This window comes from Pleurodeles waltl, chromosome 7 (assembly GCF_031143425.1).
Source record: "Pleurodeles waltl isolate 20211129_DDA chromosome 7, aPleWal1.hap1.20221129, whole genome shotgun sequence".
Taxonomy (NCBI): domain Eukaryota; kingdom Metazoa; phylum Chordata; class Amphibia; order Caudata; family Salamandridae; genus Pleurodeles; species Pleurodeles waltl.
The window spans coordinates 1,111,882,300-1,111,906,833 of NC_090446.1; the positions used below are offsets into that span (position 1 = coordinate 1,111,882,300).

The 24,534-nt window shown below is 46.2% G+C and overlaps 2 protein-coding genes across 2 annotated transcripts in view; one reads left to right on the plus strand and one right to left on the minus strand.

Moving 5' to 3' along the window:
- ACSF2 (acyl-CoA synthetase family member 2) overlaps positions 1–24,534 on the minus strand; it is a 599,164-nt gene that overhangs the window by 126,524 nt on the left and 448,106 nt on the right. The gene's annotated exons all lie outside the window — the stretch shown is intronic.
- The window catches only part of CHAD (chondroadherin), a 57,066-nt gene continuing 54,893 nt past the window's right edge, over positions 22,362–24,534 (plus strand). The window contains exon 1 of the mRNA XM_069200072.1: positions 22,362–23,188. Within this exon, the coding sequence (XP_069056173.1) occupies positions 22,412–23,188 (777 nt within the window). The 5' untranslated portion in view covers positions 22,362–22,411. The remainder of the gene's footprint in view (positions 23,189–24,534) is intronic.

The window sequence follows — 24,534 nt, forward strand, 5'->3', positions numbered from 1 at the left end:
ACTCCACTCTTCAACACTCCATGCCATTCCACTCAACTACACTATTCCATTCTATGCGACTGCACTCTACGACATTCTACTCCACTCTGCACCACTGTACTCCACTCTACACCCTCTTCGCTATTCCATACTGCTCAACAACACTCTACTCACTCTGACACTCTACTCCCCTACACCACTGAACTTTACAATACTCAATGCTCTTCCACCCTACGACACTCCACAACACTATGCCACTCCGCTCCATGCCACTCCACGCTTCTCAACTCTACTCCAAACTACTGTACGCCTCTCTACGCCACTCCATAACACCCACCTCTACTCCATGTCATTCTTCTTAACGACACTCCACGTCACTCTCCTTTATGCCACATTAGCCATGCTGAAGATCTGCCAAGCTGGTGTAAAACATGGCTAAATCATATCGGCCAATAGATCTTGCATAGGCGGTACCTATTGGCTTGACCAAGGCGTGTTAATTTCTGCATGTATATTGTGGTGATCTTAAATGCATAATAACAAATGCATGTGGGTGTTCCTTCAGCTGCGGCCTCACTGCAACGGCCCGGTTGCTGATTCACTGCAGCTCCACGCCTCTGCGCATAGACCACGGCTACACCGATCACTCAAGGGGGTCCTCGCTGCAGCGAGGGAAGTACTGGTGGGGTGCGAGGCGGACGAGAGAGAGAGAGACCCGGAAGAACAAGAGTTGTCTGCAGGACAGGCGCTGGAGGCAGCAGCATACAACACTGGGGGATGAGCACGAATGCTGTAGGGTTCAGGCGCGTGCAGTGGGCGCGTGGCGGATGCAGTGAGAGCACTGAGGTGTGCAGTGTGATGACTGAGGGCTAACTTTGGATGGGGTTGGTGCAGTGCTAACGATGCTGTTGGTGCGCCGCGGTGAGTTACACCAGAGGCATGAGGTACAGAATACGAGCTATGTATGGGCTTCAGTTTCAGGGGCACCGAACCTCAGTGATAAGGCCCAACAATGCTAAAACCAATGTAGGGGTGTCTCTGTTCTAGTTTAGAGGGGCACAGGCTTCTGCGGCAGGAACAGGGCTCCTGCATTTTAGTCCCCGGTTGTAGTGGGGAGGCGAAAGAGAAAACGACGGCAGGAAGAGGCTTGTTTAAATATTCCAACAGTCACACTCCGTTATATTTTGTATTCTCAGCGGTTACATTTGGCAGCACCGCGAGTACTGCGGTGTGTGTGGCGCGTGCTGTATCGCGACACTGTCCTGGTTTCAGATTTTGGCAGCTGCACCCCAGTCTCTTGCACACGCTACTTTGGTTACTCTGCCCACATCACTGTCTCTGATGAGGAGGAAAATAAGCTTTTATGGGTCAGGATGAGAGATGGTGGAGGGGCGAGGGGAAGAGCGGCCAAGAGCGAGGAACAACTGACGGGGACAGGGCGAGCTCTTTGACAGTCGGGTATCAATGCAACACCTGAGTACCCGCGCTCATGTGCATCAGTACACACCAGTGCTTAATGTGTTAATAAAAACGTGCAGGTGCTCAAAGCCTTCCGTGTAAACACGCGGCTGCTGCAATTAAATGTGGGAACACGGAATAATGAGGCGGAGTAATCCTGAAGCCATCTCGGGCCTCTTCAATCCATTTAAAGCCACTCCCTGCCCCTTCAGCTCACTCTTGCAGCATTCTGCTTTCTCCCATTGTGACGCTTTTTCGTTTTTCTCTTCCTACGTCTTTCCCATATGTGTCTTTTGTTCGCAGGGAATGCTTGGGGCAGAAGAATACGTGCCGACCCTGAAAAATAAGTGCCGGTGCTGAGCACCGGAAACACCAAGCACAAATTAAGCACTGGCGTACACACGCTCTGGCGTACACACACAGCACAGCGGCCTTACACATTTGGTGGTGCTGACACAGCCAGCCACCAACAGACATTGCACAGTCCGATGCAACAACCACACGTATCTGAGTGCTGACGCACACACTGTTTTTGAACATTAGAAACAGACACTGCCTGGCACTAACATATGCACACAAAGGGGCAACCAGACATATGGACCCAAAACAAGAGTAAAGAAGTGCAGACAAAGAAACCCACACAAAAATCCTTCCAGAGAGACCAGGCAAAAGGCAGAGCGCTCCGGCGTAACGGGAGACACACGGGCTCTTTGTGAGCTGTTTCTTTCCATGTCTGAGTGCCACCACCGAAGCTGGCATGGAAAAATCAGCAGGGGAGCTCCTGCTAACATCACTGTGCCCAGCACTGACTCATACCAAACTGTGAAATTCACCGCGCAAACAACTGCCGCTGCCAGCCTGGCAATGACCGACGAATGCCTACAGCCAAGAGAAACCGGATCAACAGCGCCGGTCAGAGGCGAGGGCATCGTGCCAGCCAACGCCCCGCCAGGAGAACACGTGGTCACACGCTGGGGCAAGGATGAGTGCCAGAGGCACCAGAAATGCCAGCATAGGATTCCTGCCAAGGTTGACTCAGTTTAAACCTGTAGTGTGAAAGGCGGTGTCCAAGTATGCAAATGAAGGATTTGTAAATGCAGCTAAAAATCGACTGCCGGCGTGCGTTGTATTGTAATTACATGATCCACGCTGAAGGGCGTGAATAAGAGAGCTGCGTCCTCAGCAGCGCTGAACTGATGGCCAAGAATGTGCACTCTATGCAGCGCCCTCACTAGAGGCGCGCAGGACGCACAAGGAGCACGAACAGGCTGTGAATGCAGGCAGTGTGCACACTCTGGTGAAATGTCTGTGTGCGTTAGGATGCGTACTGAGTGCGGCCGAAGTGGCTGTGCGCATGTCTGCACACCCACGTCACAATTATATGTGTATGTATGCAAGGGACGCGGCGCTTCAGCGGCACTGGGTCTGTGTGCAGGTAAATGTGAATCCATTCCGTGGTACAATCATGACCATCACTGTCGTCTGTCTTCTCTGTGCCCCAGCTGCCGAGTCACACAGTCATCGGCCACTAAACTCATCCATAACACAACCAGCAGGACAAAGATGATGCTAATTTGTCCCCTCTGGTCCACAGAGCTGGTTGAGCACTGGCTGGTCAGGTTGAGACTGTGCTCCGACTCATGGGTGTGAAGGCACTTGTCTGCTTCGGAGATCAGGGAATACTTTCAAGATCCAGGACTGCTGCAAATTCAGTGGGCCCCAGGAAGGAAGCACACAGGCGCGAGTGAGGTCCTACTGGTCTTGACTAATCTCAAAATACAGTAACAGTAAGTGATCTCTAAACTCACCTATACATTCTTAAATTAAGTTTCCTCGACAAAATCCCGTGAACGCTGGTTTAATGTTACATGAACGACATGAAATATCCTTCAAATCCAAACTGGATGCAGGGAGGCGAGGGCGCAGTGAAGCACCGGGTATCCCAGTGAAGGGAGAACATGTGATGTGCAGTGTGTTTGTGGCGCGAGGCCGACGTGAGCACAGCGTCCCTGCAGACACCGTCTTAGGCCCAAAAGTTGAGGAGGGGGAGGGGGTGGGGGGGCTGGAGCAGCGCCCTCGTTGTCGGGTTCCGCGCACTGGCCGAAGAACTCCAGGCAGCCGAGCAGGAACCAACGTTAAGAAAGCACGAAAAGCTATCGGTCAGGGAGGTGGTACAGAGGAACCCCATTGTTACCTCGAAAAGAACCCTGGCGCGGCTCCCTGGGCTGCTTTAAATCGGAAGCACCGGTTGAATATGGATTGCGGTCCCCAGGGTTAAGAGAAGTCCGCGCCTTGGCAGCTTCCTGGTGACCGAAGGCTTCGTCGCTAGCCCCTGCTGCAGGCATCTCTCACAGCGGCGCGAGTATGACGGCTGCATCAACTTCGACCAGGCCAGAAGTCCTATCAAGCATTTGCAATGCAATAGGTCTCGCATTTTCTTGAGTTAGAGCTATTGGCATTTTCAATTCATAACTTGACTTTTCTTGCCACATAAATTGGTCAACTCTGCATCATTTTCATCTTTTCCTGCCACATAATTCCAGTTGCCCAACATTTAAGTAAATTACTCCCATTTACATTCTTCCTCTATCTTAAAACATATACAATTATGAGAAATACACTTTTGGCTTTAGAGTGTAACACTCAAAACACCATAACAAAAATATCACTTGGGAGGGATTGGAGGGTGAAAGGAAAGAGGAAGTCCGGAGTAAAAATGGACAGGACAAGTAGCGTAGTAACGGTGACATGGGCTCTAGACTAAGAAAGGAAATTGGTTGACTGCAATTTCGGCAGGAAAATACAGCAGTAATTAGAGTTGAGTGAGGCCTATAGGTCTCTGGCTCCTGGTGCCACTGCACCTGCTGCTCCATTGATAACTAGGCCTCAGGAGAGAAAGTAGACGGGGCAGAAAAAGAGAAGCAAAATGAATACAGCAGACAAAGGGAAGAAAGAGAAGGAGTTGCAAAGAAAAAAAAGAAAGAACAAAAAAATGAAAACACAACTAAGAAGAAATAGAGCAAACATGTGAGACAAACGAAAACAGGAAAGAAGCTAGCAAATGAAAGACAGGAAAAAATAATGAAAGAAGTGTGAAAAGAAAGAGAATAATGAACATTAGAGAAACAAGCAGCGAAAGAACAAGGGCATGTATGTACAAACACATTTCCCACAGACACAGAATGGGAAAACCAATTTGACACTTCGGTCCCAACAAGTAACTTGTGGCTTCCAGATACTGATGGGAAAAAGAGGGATTTATAGTAAAGCGTGAATTGAGCTAAGGATTAAAAAAAAACACCAGAAAAAGGAAAGAATAAATATAAAAAAAAAGAGAAAGGATGCATACAAAGTCAAAGGAAAGAGCAAATAAAAAAAGAGAAGGAAAGAATGAAGGAAAGAGAAAAAATAGTGAAAGAATGAATGCCTGATGAAGAAACAAGAGAAGATACAAGGAAAGAAATAACCAAGTTTTTGCAAGTTTGAAAGAAGAGGTAGCAGGGGGAAAGAGGGAAATAAAAAAAAGAGAGGAGTTGAAATAAACAGTTGAAAGAAAGAGCAAAACTGTTAACATGTGGATTTCAAGAGCTGGAAATAGAAAAGGGGGGTAGAAAGGACACAGTGAAAGTAAACAGAGTAAAGGAAAGAACAGAGTGAGATAGGTGAAACAGACACTCCCAAATAAAGATGGCAGATAAGAATAGATTTAATTGGCTCCCCCAGGTCCTCAAACAGAAGTCAGTGTGGAACAGCAAGGGGCACTGCAGAACAGCAGGAGGTGCATTAGCAGAGTTGTATGTGAGCCCCAATACCGCAATATTGGGGCGCTTCAGATCAGGTTTGGGGGTATAGACACAGCTGTGTCCCGGCCCAGTGCTGGAATAACAGAAAGGCAGCAGATGAGGAATGAGAAGCAGAGCACCATGTAATTCCTGGTATTGGAATAATGGGGTGCTGTAGGTTAGGGTTGAGGTGCACTGACAGAGTTGTATGTGGGCTGCAGTACCGGAATAGTAACGGGCACACAAGGTCAGAAATGAGGTATGTTAATGGAGCTTTGTATGAAACCTAGCATTGGTATGCCAATGTTGCCAAGTGTTAGCCTGAAGGTGCCCTGGTGAAGCTGCGAGTGGGGCTCAGTATGGGAGTGGTATTGCCTCTGAACCACAGAAGCGAGGAGTCCTGAAGGGGTGTGTGTGTGTGAGCCTTATCACTGACAAGAAATGTGCATTGAAGGTTAGAATTGATGGATTCTGGCGGAGCTGTGGTGGTTCCTATCAATAGTGGCGTTGGATGTTAGACTTGAGGTGCACTGTGCTGAGCTGTGTTTTGCGCTTTTGGGTCCAGTATTGGCTTGCCAGTGGGACTGAATATTAGAAGTGAACTGCTGTAATGGAACTGTATGTGAACGGGGTCCCAGTATAGGGAAGGAAGTGACCTCACCGGGGTAGAACAGAGGTGCACTGATGGAGCTGCACCTGAGGTCCTAGTACTGGAACAGCAGTGTACACTGACTTTAAGAACTGATGTGCAGTGGCAGTCAGCGTGTGGGGTTCTGGCACGTCTGAGGGGCTTAGAGTGTGTGAACTGCAGTGCGCTGATGGTGCTGCACCCGAGGTCCCAGCACTGGAGCAACAGAGTGTACTGATTTCAAGAACTGAGATGCTCTGGCAGACAGTGTGTGTGGGGATCCTGGCACAGCTGAGGGCTTGGAGTGTGTGAACTGCAGTGCAGTGAAGGAGCTGTGCCTGAGGTCCCAGTACTGGAGCAGCAGAGTATATTGACTCGAAGAACTGAGGTGCTCTGGCAGACAACGTGTGTGGGGTGCCTGGCAGTGGCACAGCCGAGGGCTTAGAGCGTGTGAACTGCGGTGCGCTGATGGAGCTGCACCTGAGGTCCCAGTACTGGGGCAGCAGAGTGTACTGACTGCAAGAACTGAGGTGCTCTGGCAGACAGCATGTGTGGGGTTCTGGCACAGCCGACGGGCTTGAAGTGTGTAAACTGAGATGTGCTGATGGAGCTGCGCCTGCAATCCCAGTACTGGAACAGCAGTGTGTACTGACTGCAAAAAATGAGGTGCTTTGGCAGGCAGCGTGTGTAGGGTTATGGCACAACTGAGGGGCTTGGAGTGTGTGAACTGAGGTACACTGATGGAGCTGCGCCCGTGGTCCAAGTACTGGAACAGCAGTGTGTACTGACTGCAAGAACTGAGGTGCTCTGGCAGACAGCGTGTTTGGGGTTCTGGCACAGCTGAGGGGCTTGGAGTGTGTGTGTGTGTGTGTGTGTGGGGAATGTGTGCACTGATGGAGCTGCGCCAGAGGTCCCAGTACTGGAACAGCAGTGTGTACTGACTGTAAGAACGGAGGTGCTCTGGCAGACAGGGTGTGGGGTTCTGGCACAGCTGAGGTCTTGAAGTTTGTGAACTGAGGTGAACTGATGGAGCTGCGAGTGGGATCCCAGTATGGAACAGAAGTGGGCACAGTCTCTAAGGATTGTGGAGCCCTGGTAGAGCTGGGTGCCTAGGCTATAAGCAATTACAAGTGATCCTCTGCCCTTACTCTCAGTACATAGGCAGGCACACTTGGTAAAGAAAATACAACTCAAGGAAGGGTGGGAGCCAGGCAGCTGAGAGAGGGTGCAGAGAGCCCACAAATACCAAATGTGACCAAGATAACAGCCTGGATTATAGCCTTGTTTACAGCTAAGCTCAGAGGAAGAATGCTCTGCAAATGAAAAGGGAAGCTTCCCTGGAGAGGAGCAGGAAACAAAGTAAAAAAAAAGTCCCCTATAGACCAGATAAAAAGGACAAAGTGTAATTATACAGTAGTTGGTCCTTGCTCCCACACAGAAGAAGGAGGGACAAAGAGGCATGACAGATTTTTAAATGACACTGAAGCTAACAAATTAAATAGCTGGAAGCCCACAGAAGAAGTATACAAGAGGCTGTATGCTTACGCTCGACCTAAAAAACTAAGTTGGGGGACTAACAAAGGTAGGCAATACGCAAGTGACATCATAGCATATGACATCACATCACATGACATAGAGCTAGGCATCACAACCCATGACCTCACAGGAAGCGGCATCAGATCTGAACACCTCAGACATATGCTTAGCAGTTCTATCACAAATATATTTCAGTGCATTGCGAGATTCAACAAGTGAGATTTTGTTTTGGGGTTGTACAAAAAAAGTTACGCAACCCCGATACAAAATCTAGGCCTCCATTTATAAATTTATTATTAAAAACCTATGCCACAAAGAAATTGGCACCAAGGAGAAATCTGGAAGTAAATAAGTTCTGCATAATTGGTTGCAAAGTCTGCATTTTAAAATATCTTATGGGGTTAAGGAATCTGCTGCAGCGATCTCTGTATACCCAGTAAATCTCAGGGAATAATAATAATGTTAAAATAACTCTGGAGATTAACACATTTGCTGGGGAGATCTGTACTTTGCCTAGTCCCAGTTTTGAATCAAAGTAACATTGAGGGTTAATGTGTCTCCTATAAAGCACACCATGTAACATGCAGATGACAGAATTTTATTTTACGTAGCTAGGCAAGTGGGTTACCGTTTTTAACACAAAGATACTTTTGTAACTTGCTGATCACAGCTAGTCATCTTTCTAACATAGCACTGGGAGCTATGAATGACGTGTGATTCCCACACCATGTAACACCATGTGACCTTCACTGTATTACGTAACACATCCTGTACATTGATTTACAAACATATCATATATTGTCAAAGTATACTTATGATGTGAACTGCTGGGACACCGTGCATAGGGATGTGTAGTGCTATAAAAGAAATAAGGCAAAATATTGTTTTTTAAAATATTTGTGTGAATACTGGGACAGACCAACACACAAGACCTTCTTACAGTGTAAGCACATCTCTTGTAAAAGCATGCCTCTCTGAAGTACTGTGAGTGATAAGCTATGTGCCTTTGTTTTTCATTCTGTTGCAGTTAGGTGTAAGACTCCAGACAGCTTCCAGCCAGGATAATCATTAAAAGGAGGCCTGATGGCCCCTTAATGTCGGCCTTTGCCCTGAGGCAGCAGACTTTTTAAGTAAGAAGGCCCCCTCCTGCCCTGCATGTTGCTGCTCGAACAAAGGGAAGCATACAACATGCAGGCGCTGCTGAAAGTGTCCCGCTACACTGAATTCACCATGTTTTCCTGGGGCCCAACTTCGTTGCGGGGTGGACGGCGTTCACCCTGTGAAAATCAAGTGTACCCCGACTTGTGCCCTGCCCTCGACTTTTCCTTCACCTCACCCTCCTGTCTTTCGTCCTCACCCTTCTCTCTACTCACCTCACCTTCCTCTCACTGAGAATTCCTCTCTCCAACTGCCCTTCTGCCCCACCTCTCCCTCCCCTCTCTACTCAACGTTGTCTCTGTGCCTCACTCTTCTACTTTCCAGCTCCCCCTCCTTCTCTCCACCTCACTGTGCTCTCTTCCTCACCACCCCCCTCCCTTTGCCTCGTCTCCCCCCCCACCCTCTCTCCACCTCTCCCTCCTCTCGCCTTGGCCTCGATTCCCCCAACGCACCAGTTTCTCTCTGAGCCGCAGTCACTGCTGCTGCCTGCAGGGTGGCGATTTGGTACATGTAAAGGACGCATGCACCCCACAAGTGGGAGCGTGTGTGCACACGTGTGCAGTACGGGACCCCGCTCCTGCTGCCCTGAACCTGGCCTTCATTAGAAGCTTTCAACATCTGTAACAGCAGCAGCAACAAGGCACTGATTATACAGAGCGTGCCCATGAGCACGCACAAAATCCACGCAGATTAAGAGACCATTCATTCATGGCTTGAATAGATGGCGAGTCGCTGCGCAACGTGTTAAAGTAGGGGAAGGTGCCCACTGCTGCACATTTAGTGTAAATGCGTTTGACAACAACTGGAAGAGCAATCACAGTTGGCAACGTGAGCAGAAACGACCAAACACCAGAAGTGGGCCTGTTTCTACCTTCAGCTGCCCATTGTTCCAAGAGTACGGTTTCTGAGACTGGCTACTGGATTTGTAATTTGGTGGCTAGTTTCACAAAACAATATTTGTTTGTCAGTTCTTTGAGCAAAATATATATATTTTAAGGCCAACAAAAAGGAAATGCACAGCTTATGTGAGTGCCTCAAAACTGAAATGCCTCTCCTAGTGACCGGCATGATCCCGTCCCTTTCCTGTTCTCTTCCTCTCCCTCTCTCATTGGCCTCCCCTATTCACATCACCCACTCTTTTTCCATCCCCCTCTCCGGCCATCACTCTCTTCTTTCCTTTTACAACTCTCCTCTAGTTTCCTCCCACTCTCTCCGCGGCCGCTCCTCAACCACTTTTAATTTGCTCACCACTGTTCTCTCCGACCTCTTGTTTTTTTCATTATTCTAGTCCTTAACCGACCTCATTCTTTGCCTTCCCCTCCTCCACCCCTTCACTCATCTTCCATTGCCCCCATGACAACATCCTTACTTATTGCCCCAGTTCTAATACCCACTTTGCTCTTCATGCTCTTGCTCTGTAGTCTACCTTCTCAAACTCCCTTTTCACGCTACTTCATCCTCTCCTCACACCCTCTTCAGCGCCATCTCTGCCTCCGCAGAGTTATCACCCTCCTGCTCACCTCTATTCCACTATCTCAGGCATATTGTTCTCCTCTCTTCTACTTACTCCTTTACTCTGATTCCATTCAACTTTCTTTAATACTTTTTCTTATCCCTCCCTTTCTTTTTCCTTACCCTCACCTTTTCTATACTCATCCTCTCCTATAATCACCCCTCCATCTCTATACCAATCACCTTTTACTCAAGTCAAGAGTCTATACATTTTTCATTGTGTTCGCTACCCTTTGGAAACACAGTTGTGAAAAATGTGGCCCATGTGTTTTTCAAGACGGCCCATCAAAGGACACCACAGCACACACAGTTTAAGTTAATCCATAGCTAATACCATCACTGGTCTAGGTGTATTAAGCACTCTACCTTTCAAAATAGCCCCAAACATCACATTTATTTGAAGTTCAAATAAGCACTTGCTGTCCCACTCCTGTGCAGGAATGAAAGGTTGAGTAGCAAGATTTGAACTCATGAATCCCCAGACTGAAGGAACATCTTGACAGAAAGTGCATTAGACCACTATGTTATCTTCCTAGTATAGGACCCAAGGTGTTATATGAGTTCTACAACCCTTTTCCACCTACCCATGTGATAAAGAGAGAATGGACGTGCAACCACTGGTGCCACAAAGTTTAGCATCTGTTTTTTATGTTCCTTTTAAATCTATTAGCAGGCTCAGCCTTTAGAAATAACCACAGGAGATTTCGAGTAGGCTGGATGGTGGCAGCATGTGTTGCCAGTGTCACTGGAATGCCACAAGCAATGTTCTTTCCATATTTGGAACTTGCGCTGCTCATTTCCATGCAGTATCTGTGTGGTGTTAAGCTTGGCAAAAGATTCTTTCTCTTCAGTAAAGTCAAAGTTCTTGGTACTGGCTGTGTTTTTTTCTAGGGTCGCGCGTGCAAGCTCTCTGGCCCCTGTTGTATTCTCTCTGTGGACTTTTAACCACGACAACGTCACACCCATCAGTTTGTTTGATTTATGGGGTTGTATTTTAAAATGTGCTTGATTTCATTTGTGAAAGGCATGCATTCGTCATGTTTTTTCTGGTGTTGAGCTCTTCTCAAGTGCACCGGCAAACTACTGAAAACATACAAGCCTCTGTGTTCTCCACATGACTTCTGGACTACTTTTTCGTTTTATTTCCTAAGCAGCGCGATCTAGCTGGGCAGTAGCCAAGCGCTTTGCATGATATCGACCCTATTACATGGATAATTGCACTTTTGCCGATACGTTTGATTGCAAGCAAACTTCTGTTTCCTTTTGTGTGTTTCTTTCACGCTCATGGTGGCTGTCGGCTTGCTTATGTGAAACTGTTTTACTTTTGATTTTCAGTTTATAAGGCAAGAAAAGTCCAGTTAGGAGTTTACCATGCTAATAGCGCTAACTCAAGCAAATGTGAGACCCACTGCATTGCAAATGCTTGTCTTATAGTGCCACAAGTTAGGAATCTCAGGAAGGCAAAGTGGCTCAGAAATGAAATGCAATAAATTTGCTGACCAATAAAATCATGTTGTTATAAACGTTATTGTTTAGGTACTTAAAACCATTACAGCTGGTAAAATCAACGGTGAAGCCAATTATCTGAAGATAAAACCTCTGTATAAAAAGTGGAATTAAAAAACGTTTATCAGCAATCTATCAATACATTACAATGTGTTTTGCTATCATCTGAAAGGGTCTTAATAAACTGGAGGACAGCCTGGTCTTTAGGGCAATAGTTAATTTTTTTGTGTGCAAAAACACCTAGATTTGAGTTTGAGTTTGTATGAATGATCCAGTGCTTTCCAAAAGGCTACTGCTGATACTCAGGTGATACTACCCTACTTTCTAGTTTGTCGAGTGCAGACCCTCCGTACTGTTCACCAATGTGGTCAAAGACAGGAACTGCCCGAGTACGTAGACAAATTTTGCACATCTTGCCAGATCCCTTGCAGCCGAGTGTAAAAAGCAGACGTTGGAAGCTTCCAGGCATGAGCTCACCCTAAGGCCAAAGATGCTGGTTTAATTGCTTATCTCCTTTGATGTTCTAATGTAGAGTAGCAGCAAAGAAACAGGTGAAGCCATGATCTAGTTTGAGAAGAGCAAAGCCTACAACGTCTTTTGTCAATGAGTAGCCCAAGAAGGGTTAAAATCTTTAATTGGTAGAACTAGCAGGCGCTTGTAGAAGATATGCCGACGAGTTTCCACATTTATCGCCTCCAGTAAATATGGCTGTGGAGCCCCAGCCAGGTGGGAAGCTTTTAAAGCCTGTGCCTCTGGCAAATTATTAAGGGTCAATAGGTCTTGATCTCTCGAAATTACCTTTAGTCGTCTGTTAATTCTTTTTCCAGGTTGTTTATGGGACACCTCCTACCAGGTGGGTAGTCTTCCATCTCAAATGTCTTCAATGCCTTATTTACTTGTGAGAGCCAAAGGTTGCCTAGGGTTTTGAAGATACATTTTAAGTGCCATTTTAATAATTGTGTGTCTGCCATCCTGACCCTGATGCAGTACTTCAGCATACCCGCTTGATAGTCTAGAGTGAGATACCAAGCCCAACTCAGCCTTAACCTGGACTGTCGGACGTAGCCTGGTTGTTGTAGGATTTGCTTGAGTGCCCTGCAATGGGGTCATTCCAAAAATGTATCGCGGGTTCCTGGGTATGCAAAGTGGCCGTACTGTACGATATTGCACCCTTAGTAATGGGGCTGCCGATGCACTTCTTAATTGTCTGTTCAGGCGGGCAGTCCCATATGTGATTGCAGCAACCTTGTTTTTGATTGCACTTACACAAGCCCCTGCCATGCTATTTTCACTCAATCACACACTGAGGTAGTTGTACTTCCCGGCTGTGTTAATACACTGGCTGCCAGGTCGCCAGGAGGTGGTCTTTTTTTTTTTACACCTTCTGAATATAAGGACTTTTGTTTTTTCTTGGTTCATTTGAAGCTGACTGGCAATATTAAATGCATTCAGATAGTTCAATGCCCGCTGTAAGCCGACTCTTGTGCGGTCCATGATCACAATTTCATTGGCGTATTGAATTATTTGTGCCTAGTGGAACCTATTTTCGATGGGGCCGTACTGCTGGTCTCCAAGCTTTTTCACTAAGTCAGCTGTGTAAAGGTTAAACAGTAAAGGGCAAAGACACACTTCTGCTTTGGGCCCCTATTAATTTCAATTCTGGGGTAGTCGAAAAGGGACCTGTTGCCATTCGGACCCATGTGCCTTACTGCAGTGAAATTATGTCACTTAGGACCGTTGCGGGAATTCCCCATGCATCCAGCTTCCTTCATAGGTCTGCTGAGTCAACCCTGTTGAATGCTGCACTGCAGTCCACAAAACAACAGAATAGCGGGAGGCAGTTGTGTTTGGTGGCTTGATGTCTCAAAAATGATAGTGCTAAGATGTTGTCTACAGAGGATGCACTGGCTGTGAAGCTCGATTGGAAGAACGGAAAAATCTGTTTGTCATCAGCCCATGCATGCAATAGCTCCAGCAAGATATGGGCATATATTTTAGCCTCAACATCTAAGGCAACTATAAGGCAATAGTTTGAAGGGACTGAGCAATTTTTATAAATTGGGCAAAGGATTGACCCTCTCCACAAATCCAGCACTGTAGCCATTTGGAATGCACAGGTGTAAAGCGGAATCAGTGTTCTTGCCCAGTCTGCCAGATCGCTTTTGAAGAGGGACGCAGGTGAGCCGTTCGGGCCAGGAGCCTCATCCTTCCTCATGTGCTAAATAATTTTTTTGACCATCATGGGGGTGATGTGTTCAGGACCTGCGAGTACAGGTTTGTCAGATATAACTGGTAACTCAAGTCCAGAGGTTGCACTGTTCTTTGTTCCTCCTTTTTCCTCCTCAATAGGCACATGAGTGGGGGAGTGAGCATCAACTCACTCCACTGACTGGTCATTACAGAGGGTGCCAGTTTGGCCGTATATAAGTTTGTAATGTGTCTAACCCAGGCAGCCCCTGAGACGTCGTTCTCCCTTGATTCATTGGAGCTCTTTTGTTTTTTCACGTGCTCCCAGTAACCTCGCATGGTTAGGATCCTTCAGCAATTGAAATAGGATTTCCCATTATTTTTGATCCATTGAGAGCCTGTGTTCCTAAGTTATTTTCTTGAGAATGAATCTTTTATGTTTGATCTTAGCCACGGTCTTGATTGTAGGTTTTTGTTTATGCACGCACTGTGCACAGCGAAGTGCCCTTCTTGTGCTGACGACAGATATGTCATATTGTGGTGTTATTATTCTGACCACCCCAGGTTTAACTGAATAACGGTGGGGAGCTTCCCCTTTTAGGAGGGATATGAGGCCCACAACGATCTTCTCCCAGTGCTTGATGATCAGGTCCTGCTGCCTCAAAGTTATTGCAAGGGTGCGCTTGTTTAGCCAAGTTGCTATACAGGCTGAGCCTCCATTTTATTCTTCTGACTAAGTGTACTTTCTTCATGCCTGTGGAAGAAGCCACAGATGTGCTCTTTACAGGGGGCTGTACCTGAAGATCTATGGTACATTTTAAAGGATTGTGATTGCATTTCAGGCTCTCTATGATTTTGAAGTGCACCAGCCGCCTGGCCAAGTTCTCTGAAAGAAACACATAATTGATGGTTGAGCCTCTTTTGAAGAGGGGTGGAAGAAGCGGTCCTTCTCCTTTACCAGCATCTCCTGTTGAGCGATACCAGTTTGTAAGATGCCATGAAGTCCTGAATGGTTTGCCGCCCTCTGACCTGGGAGACAACGCCCAGTGGTCTACCTAAGCTTGGGATGATCTAGAATAAGCGATTCTAATCTCTCCAGCAAGCCCTGAATTGTAGCCAACTTTATTTTTTTTTGCAGCTTTTATGTAGCAGTTAACCAGTATCAGATCCACGCTCGTAGGATCGAGTTTCAAGCCTCTGATGCAGACTGCTTGGGCCACACCGCTATCAATAGAAAGATTTGTGGCCACTAGGTTAGATGAATGACTGATAAAAATGGACAGATGACCAAAAATGCTTTGGCGTGTTGCTGGTGAAAAAAATCTTGTAGAAACCTGGCAATGAAGGTTTGGTGATTTGACTAACAGAGTGTTAAATAGGTAAAGACACTTCTCGGTTTACAGGTTTGCTGTGTCTTTCTCTTAACCACCATAAATACCTCATTTTGGCGATGAGTGACCTAGCAAGCTCACAACTGAGCATAACGGCCAGTACATCATCACTGGTATTTGCTGAGACCCTGTCAATATGCTGTTCCAGAAGAACCTACTGTCACATTCTTACTGCATCCAGTGTGAATCTTGCTGCACTTGCTTGGTGAATGGAGGTGCAGCCAGGGAATTCTGTGGCATTTCAGTTTATTTCCAGACCCCTAACAAAGAATGGCGGGAAGAACAAGCATTTTGTTTGTGGCAATCTTATGCATTTCCTGGCTGATACCAGAGCAAGAATTCCATCAACATTTTTGTGGAATGGTTGTATGACAGAATCACACAGAACCACCCAGAACCACGACCACGTTGTTTCCATACCTGCCTTTATAAGAAATTTCCTTGTAAAAGCACGCCTAGTAAAAGCGTATGTGGAAACAGCACGTGAAATGGCGTGCGTGGTTCTGTCATGCAACCCCCTCACCCACCCTGAGGTCCAAAACTACCCCCACCCCTAAAAGCTAAGCTACCTTGATGCCCCCCTGAGCACTATAAAAAAAACTATCCCAATCCCCCCACCCCTGCCCTTAAAAACTAAACTACCCTGACCCCCTACCCGCCCTGAGTCCTACAAAAAAAACTACCCATGCCCCTGCCCCCAAAAACAAACCACCCCTGACACCCCCACCTGCCCAGAGCCCTAAAACCTTCCCCCCAATAAGTAAAGTACCCGGACCCCCACCCACACTAAGCCATAAAAAAAATTTATCCTGACCTCCCCACTCCTGCCCCTAAAAACAAAATTACCCCCACCCGCCCTGAGCCCTAAGAAAAACAAAGACTATCCCTCACCCACCTCAAGACCTAAATCCACCCCACCACTAAAAACTACCCACCAACCCTGCCCCAACCCCACTTACCTCACCGCCACCTCTCCCGATCCTTCCTCCTTTTCTCTCCTCCCTCCCTTCCTTAACCCTTGCCCCACCCCATTAAAATTAAACTACTCCGCCCCATTTAAATCCCTAAATAAATAAAAAAATACCCAAAGACCCGACTCCTGCCCCTAAAAAAAATAAATAGCCCGACCCCACCACCCTAACCCCTTAAAAAAAAAAAAAAACTGCGCCCCACCCACCCCAAGCCCTTAATCCACCCCCACTTACCTCAATGCATCCTCTCTCGATCCACTCCGGTTTTTTCTGTGCCTTGACCATGCATATGCGTAGTTTGGCACATGCGTGGGTAAGGCAAAGAAAAGGCCATGTGATGTTCCCGCAAGCGTGGTTACGCTTGTGTGCTAAATGCAGAGTTGTTCACAATGCGTTGTTCACGACGTTTCCGTTGTGGAAGTTGCTATGTACCTTTTGGTTAGTTTCCTTTCACCATTCATCTTGCATGAGGTTTTCAACAGCGCAAGCCTCTTCACTCTCTCAGCAATGTGTGGTTAACAGCGTGCGTAACATACAAAAGCACATTGTTGATGTAAACCTTATGGCTCCTACTTTGAAAATGTGGTGACCACCTTGAATTCCAGACAGATTTCACAGAGCAACGTATATGCAGGTTTCATGCACCGGAGTATCTATCTCTTTTTCCGAAAAGTAAATTCATCATCCATCATTTAACTACTGTACATATTTTTTTTTAAATAAAAAAGGCACACACAGGAGCTACATCTAACATTAATTCCTAGTTTAACAAAATGTTATTCTTTCCTCTATAAAATACTGATCATCTGCACATTATTCAAATATATTTTGTAATCTTCACTGCTTCTCTTTGGGATTACATTATTTCAGCCTGAGTGATAATTTCTTCAAATTTACAGAGTTGACACTAACCTTTTAAGAACTAGTCACATTTACTAAGTGGACGCCAAGATGCAGTGGGGTAACCAACCTCCTCAATTCCTAAATGAACCACGCCAATCTATGATGAGGTCAAACAATTGGCTTAGACTCTTTAATAATTATTTATCAACCATAGATGGACATACTGTTGATCTCAGAATCAAATAAAAAAAAGCTCTATTACTATATTTGTTGGGCAGTGAGGAAGAAGAAACATTTCAGTATCTGCCGCCAGCGCTCATACCAGAGGGAATATATCTGCAAAGTATGATTGTATTTCTGAAGCACTTGAAAGACTGACAATGAGGTTTACGAAGGAAAGTCACATCATAATGGAAGGTTAACTTGACATCAATAGAGCAATGAGTCAATACATGCCTATGTTTCTTTTTTGACAACATTAGCAGTCAATCGTGATTTTCGAAATAGCACACTGACATGTATATTCAAATCAATTAATTATTAGATGTTCTAATAAGAAGACAGTAGGAAAGTACCAAGTTTGACATGGTCTCCCCTCCACTTTTTGCCTGGTTTCTGGTATAATTTCAACTGAAATTGCACTGGGTTCCTGCTAACCACGTCTCCTGTGCCAGATCTCTTTCCCCAAAACTGCACAGTTGTTTTTCCCAATTGGCAAAACCTTTAGAGCCCACTGTAAGTCCTTAGTAAATGGTACCCCTGGTCCCTAGGGCATGGGTTGCTAGAGGAAGGCCCCTGGGGGCTGCAGCATGACTTGTGCCACCCTCAGGGGCCCTCTCACCTAGAGCACACAGTGCTGCTTTCGCAGGCTGCGTGTCTTGGTGCAGAATTCAAATGAAAACACGACATGGCACAAACTCTGTGTGCCATGTCCCCTTAACATTGCATGTAATATATGTAAGTCTCCACTCTAGCCGGCCTTCCAGCCCTAAACACAGAATGCATTATATTACATATGAGGGCATACCTGCATGAACAGATATACCCCTGCTATGTCTTTGTCGATTCTCAGACAGAGTAAATGAACAGGGAAGCCACTTTAATACATGTGCTGGATGCTGGTCACTACATGATGGCTTCTCTGAATATAGGGATGTTTGGTATCAAACATATTGTACTGGTGAGCCCATACTGATACTAGTGTTGGATTCACCAAGTGCCTTAGAGGTGCCCCTAAAAACCTACCCAACAACTGGTGTGTTCACTGACTGGTCAAAACCAGTGCAGGTACCCAAGACTGAGTTCTGCCCCCCACCCCACCCCAAGGTGAGAACTAACACTCTCAGAGGCACAGAAGAAAGGCCTGCTCTAGGTGCAGGTGATAACACCTCATTCAGAGCAGGATGGACATTCCGGTGTGGGGAGCTTCAAAGGCCTAACCACCTTTCTAATGCAACCCCGGTCTCTCCAGATGGTGGAGATGACCAACCCCCCAATCTTGATGCCACTTTTGGTGGCAGCACAAGTGGGAAAATTAGGCAGATTAGGAGGTGTGCCTACTTTATGCCAGTCCTACCCCTAAGGTGGACGAGCTGAAGTGGGCACTACTTTTTAAATTCCTCCATCTTATATGGAAAGGAATTAGGCCACTAGGGTTAGGGTTATGCCCACTTTGCACCGGAAGTGGTCCTATAAAAGGTGTAAAGGTGGTCAGCCCATTGGCTACCATCTGGCACTCCCAGTAATACCCCTAAACTGAGTATTTAGGTGGCACCCCTGAACCCAAGAACTCAGATCTCAATGACCTACGGAGAAAAGGACACAGAAGAGTCGGACCCCTGCAGAAGAGGAAGAAGAAGCAGCTGACTCGGTGGCCAGCCTGCTGACCTCGAAGGACTCTGCCCAAGAAGTGACTTGCCCTGCAGCTGAGATTCCAAGAAATCCAGGAGGTCTACCTGCATTCTAAAAAGACTCAAGACTCCAGTGAGCAGCGGATCTGCTCAGAAAACAAAGTAACAAGGAAGGACTCTGCAGCCCCATGAACAGAAAGACCAGACACTTGAAGGGACCTCTGCACCAGATGTCCTGGACCCAAGGCAAGGTAAACCAATGATGTCAGCAAGGTTCCGTGGCTGTCCAGAGTCTGACCCACTCAAGTGTTACATCTCTTGGACTCACCCAAGTCGCCTGCTGCCTCTGCACGCAGGCCTCCTCTCCCGCAGCCTGCTGGTAAAAGAAAACCTGACACCTTCAGCAGCACTGCACCCATCACCCCCAATGCAATCTGAGGTTGGTCACTGGTGCCAACAACATCTCCCGGCTCCCCTAAGCTTGAGTCCACCCTGGGTCCACCCCTGTTTAACTCCCTGGTGACCCCTGCAGCCTCAACACACAGGACCTCCTGACTGCAAGTGCTCTTGGATGAGGAAACCTGACACCTAAAGGCACCCCTGCATCTGTCACCCCTGGGTACAGGAGAAGCGGACCAACGGTGCACCTATGTCCCCGAGCACCCTAAGTATACTACCTCTCTGCTTGTTGTCCCAGACTGGCTTCCTAGACTGAGCCTGCAGCCTGTTTATCACGAGGTCCAACTCCCATAGAGAACCATTGGGCACCCGATGCATTACTGCACCTCTGCACCCAGCCGCCCCAGTGCCACCCAGTGTGATCAGTTGGTGTGGTTCTGATCAGTGCCCAGTACTTACCTTTGCTCCCTGAGCTAGACCAGTAGGTTGATGTTAACCCTGTGTTTGCTAAGCATTGTTTTCCTCCATAGGATAACAATGGAAGAACTCTGAAAACTGCACTGTGTTGATTTCTGAAACTGTTAAGTATTTATGCTTAAAAGTTTGCTTACCTGATTATGAAGTTCTTGGGTTTGAAATATAAATTAAAAAAAATTGTTATTTTTCTAAATTGGTCTAGGATTAATTCTCAGTGTGTGTCTCATTTATTGCCTCTGTGAGTACAATAAATGTTCACCATAACTCCTTGATAAGCCTAACTGCTCGACCACACTACCACAAATAGAGCATTAGACCTATCTGCTTTTGCAAACCAATCGGGGATCCACTGGACTCTGCACAGTGTACTTCATTTTAATGCATTATATACAGAGCCAACTTCCTACAAAGACATAGAAACAACAACTGCAGCCTCGAAATTCATTATCGCAGGAAGCTATAGACCTAGCAAAAAGTGTTGAGCGTTCCTATGCATCGTTTTAAGTGTCAATTCAATATGAGGGTGAAAAAGTTGCTTTTATCACAAAGGAAACCAAGAAAATAAAAAGGGATAGATACATGGATAAAAGGAATTCGAGTTATAATCAGAAAAATACTGTTGTAAGTAAGGTTAAGTATAATTGAACTATCTGGCGTTAGGAATGGAATGCTTTAAGTGTGGACATGTGGGCATTTATCTAATGTTTGCATGACAATGACCAGTAGTAAAGGAATATTTTGTAGAAGAAGGTTCAGCTGCAGTAAAAAAAAAAATACTTTGCTTTGGGTATTGTTAAAGATTCCACACACTCCTCTGTGCCATCCGCCCACCATTGTCCCTTCTAGGTCCCTCCCCTTGCTCCTCCTCCTGTATTTGGCCACTTTTCTTGCTACCTTCCTTTCTCTCTCTGTGCCTCTCATCTCCCCCTTTATTGTCCTACCTACTATTTCTTCTGTCTCTTTTCCTAGATTACTTCTTTCTCTGGAATCTCTTTTCTCGTAAAAGAACAAGCAAACACTGATAGAGCTACTTTACTTGAGCGAAGGATGGTGACGATGGAGACCGGAGCTCAGGGTCTGCTAGTAACAATACTGCCGGATATGGGTACATTGGATGCCGCTAGGATGAGGAGAGAAATAATACTGGAAAAGGGAAAGGTCCCGCTAACATATAGCTACATATAACAGAAGCTAAAATGAGTGCATACATGCCTTAGATTAATCTTTATAGGAATTGTGAAGCAGTCCTGCCTGATAAATAAACTCTGCTTTCTCTTGACAACTGATGTTGCAAAAGAAAGCGCAACAGACCTTCTACCTTGCTCATAACTAATTTGCAGAACTCTTCTATCCAGGAACCTCTTGTACAAAACTCTCAATCAATATCATTTTTATTTGACCAATCAAGATCTGCCAAAACAAATATTTACTTTGTGTTAAATAGCGCTCCATACCAGATACCAGGTGGTCAAGTAGGCGATTCTATTGCCAGCACAGCCCTCTCCTTCCATCACATAATATTTCACCCTGTGCTTAAATATGTCACAGCCCAGCCTAGTTCGTGATAAGGGTTTAGGATTTGGACAATCATTCATTGATCATTTATAAAATTTGCTTTTGTTATTTTGCTGTTGTCTAGATGTCTGAATCGGTATTGTTCCTGGCGTCCCTACTGATTTTGAAATGAAAACGCCATCGAGTTGGTGCAAAGGCTTTTAAGCCCCACCTCACCTGACTGGATCATTAGGAAGTAAGTCCAGACTTCTCCTCTACACTATCTTTTCAAATATATAGCTCTTTAATTTGGGTAGCCCCAATATAATACCTTGTTTATGATATAGCGCTATACACAGCACCAGTACTATTTACAGATATGAGTAATACTCAGTTTTATGATACTCAATTTACTGCCCTCACAATGATAGAAGGCTAAGTCAGCTTTGCTACCACGTGGACATGTGACCTCCTTTTCACCATTTATGTTAGCACACAACGTCACAGAGTGAATCTGCAAATTATTGAACACCAAAGTGATTTTGCAAGCTGTGAGTTGTAAGTTGCACGCTGTAATTAAATCGTGTTGTTATTGTTAATTGACGTTTGTGTAGTATTCTAGTGCTTTTTATGTGGCCTCGTAGCACTCCAACAACCTCCAGACATGAACGCACACTCACTACGGCCACTCACATAGTAGCTCATCTCTCCTCTCGACTGTGCGTGCACACAGCCGAGAAAAGTATGCACACAAACATAGTGGCACCACGCACATAGAAAATAATGTAAGGGAACATTGCTGATGACCCAAGAGGAAACTGCAGCAGCTATCATAAATTTGCACTGACTGTAAGACTATACTCAAACACAAAGGACTGTCTGGAGGTGAAGTCCAGGGTCCCAGGAGTACATCAGTCACTCCCCTCCTGCTTTCTCTCTTCCCTGTTACATGACCGTAACTCCTCGGCTGTTCTCTCTTCCTTCCAATGTCACTCCCCCATCCTCGTTCCAGTACTGTTTTGCTCTGACTGGTCTCTGGCCCAGAACATCTCTATTTGGTTGCACTGGGGTTAATTTCACACTGTGCTTCCAAAATGTGCCGCCTGCACGCAGGAGTCTGGCTGCTGCTTGTGGTTTTTGGATTGGGTCTGCTGTGAAATCCGATTATAAATAGCGCTGTGTTCACAGCTCAGCACACTTTCCCTCTCTTCTCCCTCTGCAGCGCCTTTCAGTGCTGACCATGGACTGCTCCAGCTTCCTCCTCAAGCTCACTTTGCTCTCATGGGCCATTCCTATCTTGCAAGCGTGCCCCCAAAGCTGCAATTGCCCTATGGGGGGGCAGCTGCATGTTATATGCAACGGAGCAGGGCTGAAGAAGGTACCCAAAGTGTCTGACCAGACCTTGCTCGTGAGCCTGCAGAGGAACAGCTTCCCGGTGCTGGCACCCAACACTTTCAAGGAGATGAAAGGGGTGGTGAGCCTTCACCTGCAGCACAGCCAGATCAAAGAGATCGCCAGCGGAGCCTTCCGGGGCTTGAATAAGCTTATCTATCTTTACCTGTCCAATAACGAAATTAGCACGCTCAAGCAAGGGGCTTTCGATGAATTGTCAGAGCTCACCTACCTGTACATGGATCACAACAAGATGGTGGAGCTTCCCAAAGGCATCTTCTCCCCGCTCATCAACCTCTTTGTACTGCAGCTGAGCAACAACAGGATCCATGAACTGAAGCCTGGCACCTTTGCCGGAGCCAAGGACCTTCGTTGGCTGTACCTCTCCAACAATGAGATCACCTCCATGCAGCCAGGCTCCCTGGATGAGGTGGAGAACCTCGCCATCTTCCACCTCGAAGGTAACCAGCTCAGCAGCTACCCGGTGGCAGCCATGAGCAAGCTGAGGGTGGTGGAGGATCTGAAGCTATCCCACAACCCTCTAAAATCTCTCCCCGACTTCGCCTTTCAGTCCTTCGGGCGTTACATGGAATCTCTCTTCATGGACAACATGGCCCTAGAAAAAGTAAGTGCTGCCAGTATCTACTCCTTGGTCCCACTTGCTCCTCTGTAAAGTGTGTACGTCCTCTGTTTTTCACAACTCCTCAGGGAACAATGATCAGACCAAGAGGAATTAATGCCTTTATGCTCTCTGTCCATTCCAGCTCATCTGGGATTAGTAATTGTGCATGTGGTACCAGGACCCGCAGCCAATCCCAGCTCTTCACAAAATGATTATGTGATCCAGAAGGTATCTGTGGTCCCTACCCATCCGAGCTCCTCAGTGAACAATTATTAAACCTATGATGTACGGGGTGCCCCCTACCAAGTTCAGGAATTCAAGAGCTGATGTTTGGGTCCCTGCAGTGGTCACAGATGAACCATAATTAAATAACCCTTAAAAGAAAACCGAGAAAAATGATTTGTTGAATGTGTATGTGGTCAGCTTCTTTACTTGAATTAGGGATATTTAAACCTCTGTAAACATTGATGTGTGCTTTTATGGGAGTCTAACTACAGATTTATTAAGATACCTGCAGATGGTTCTTGGAGTCCGATTGGCTTCTAAGCTACAGTTCAATCCAGCTCATACATGATTCTAAGAGCCATATTATGCATTCTCAGGTATTCTAAATTCCTCACCTCAAAATGAGGGATAATGTGATAATCCTATATGATTTCCACAGTTCCGGATTGCATCACTTTCCCTGCATAAATATCACGTGGTTTTACCTGGTGAAACTTGTGCTTGGGAAAATGCTAAAATTCATGTGCAAGTTGCAGCTCTGATTCAAGTACACGCTCCCAACGGCACCTTAATCAGGATTACCGACCCCTATGAAGTGAGTGCCTTTGTGTCAGAGGAGCTATTGGAGTGCCCAAGAAGCTCCTGACTTGTACACTCATTAAACCCAGATATCGTTATGAGTGTCGGAGAAGCACTTCATCCACAGACTCACTCAGCTCACAGATGGAGGTGTTAGGAGATGCAGCTCCGTATGCAGTTTAGAGATGGATGTCCAATAAAATCCTCAGCATTACACTTATGCAGGTCTTAGACAGCTGTGTGTAAAAATAGAGCTCCTCGGCTACACAGTACTCCAGCGAAGAAATGATCCTGTGTCCCAAAGGAGCTCCTCCGCCTCGGGCTTATCCAACCCAGTGATGCTTTTGTATCCCAGCTGAAATATATTAAAAAAACAAGATGACTGGAATGCTTGAATGAATGTCACCCACTGATTACTCTGAACGCATTCCAGTCCATTGTTTTTTTGCATACCATGCCACCTCTGTTTGGACCAAGCCATATGCAAATCAGTATTAATCCTGCTCCATTGGGAACAGTCTAGCTCGCGTTGCCAGATGAGACCG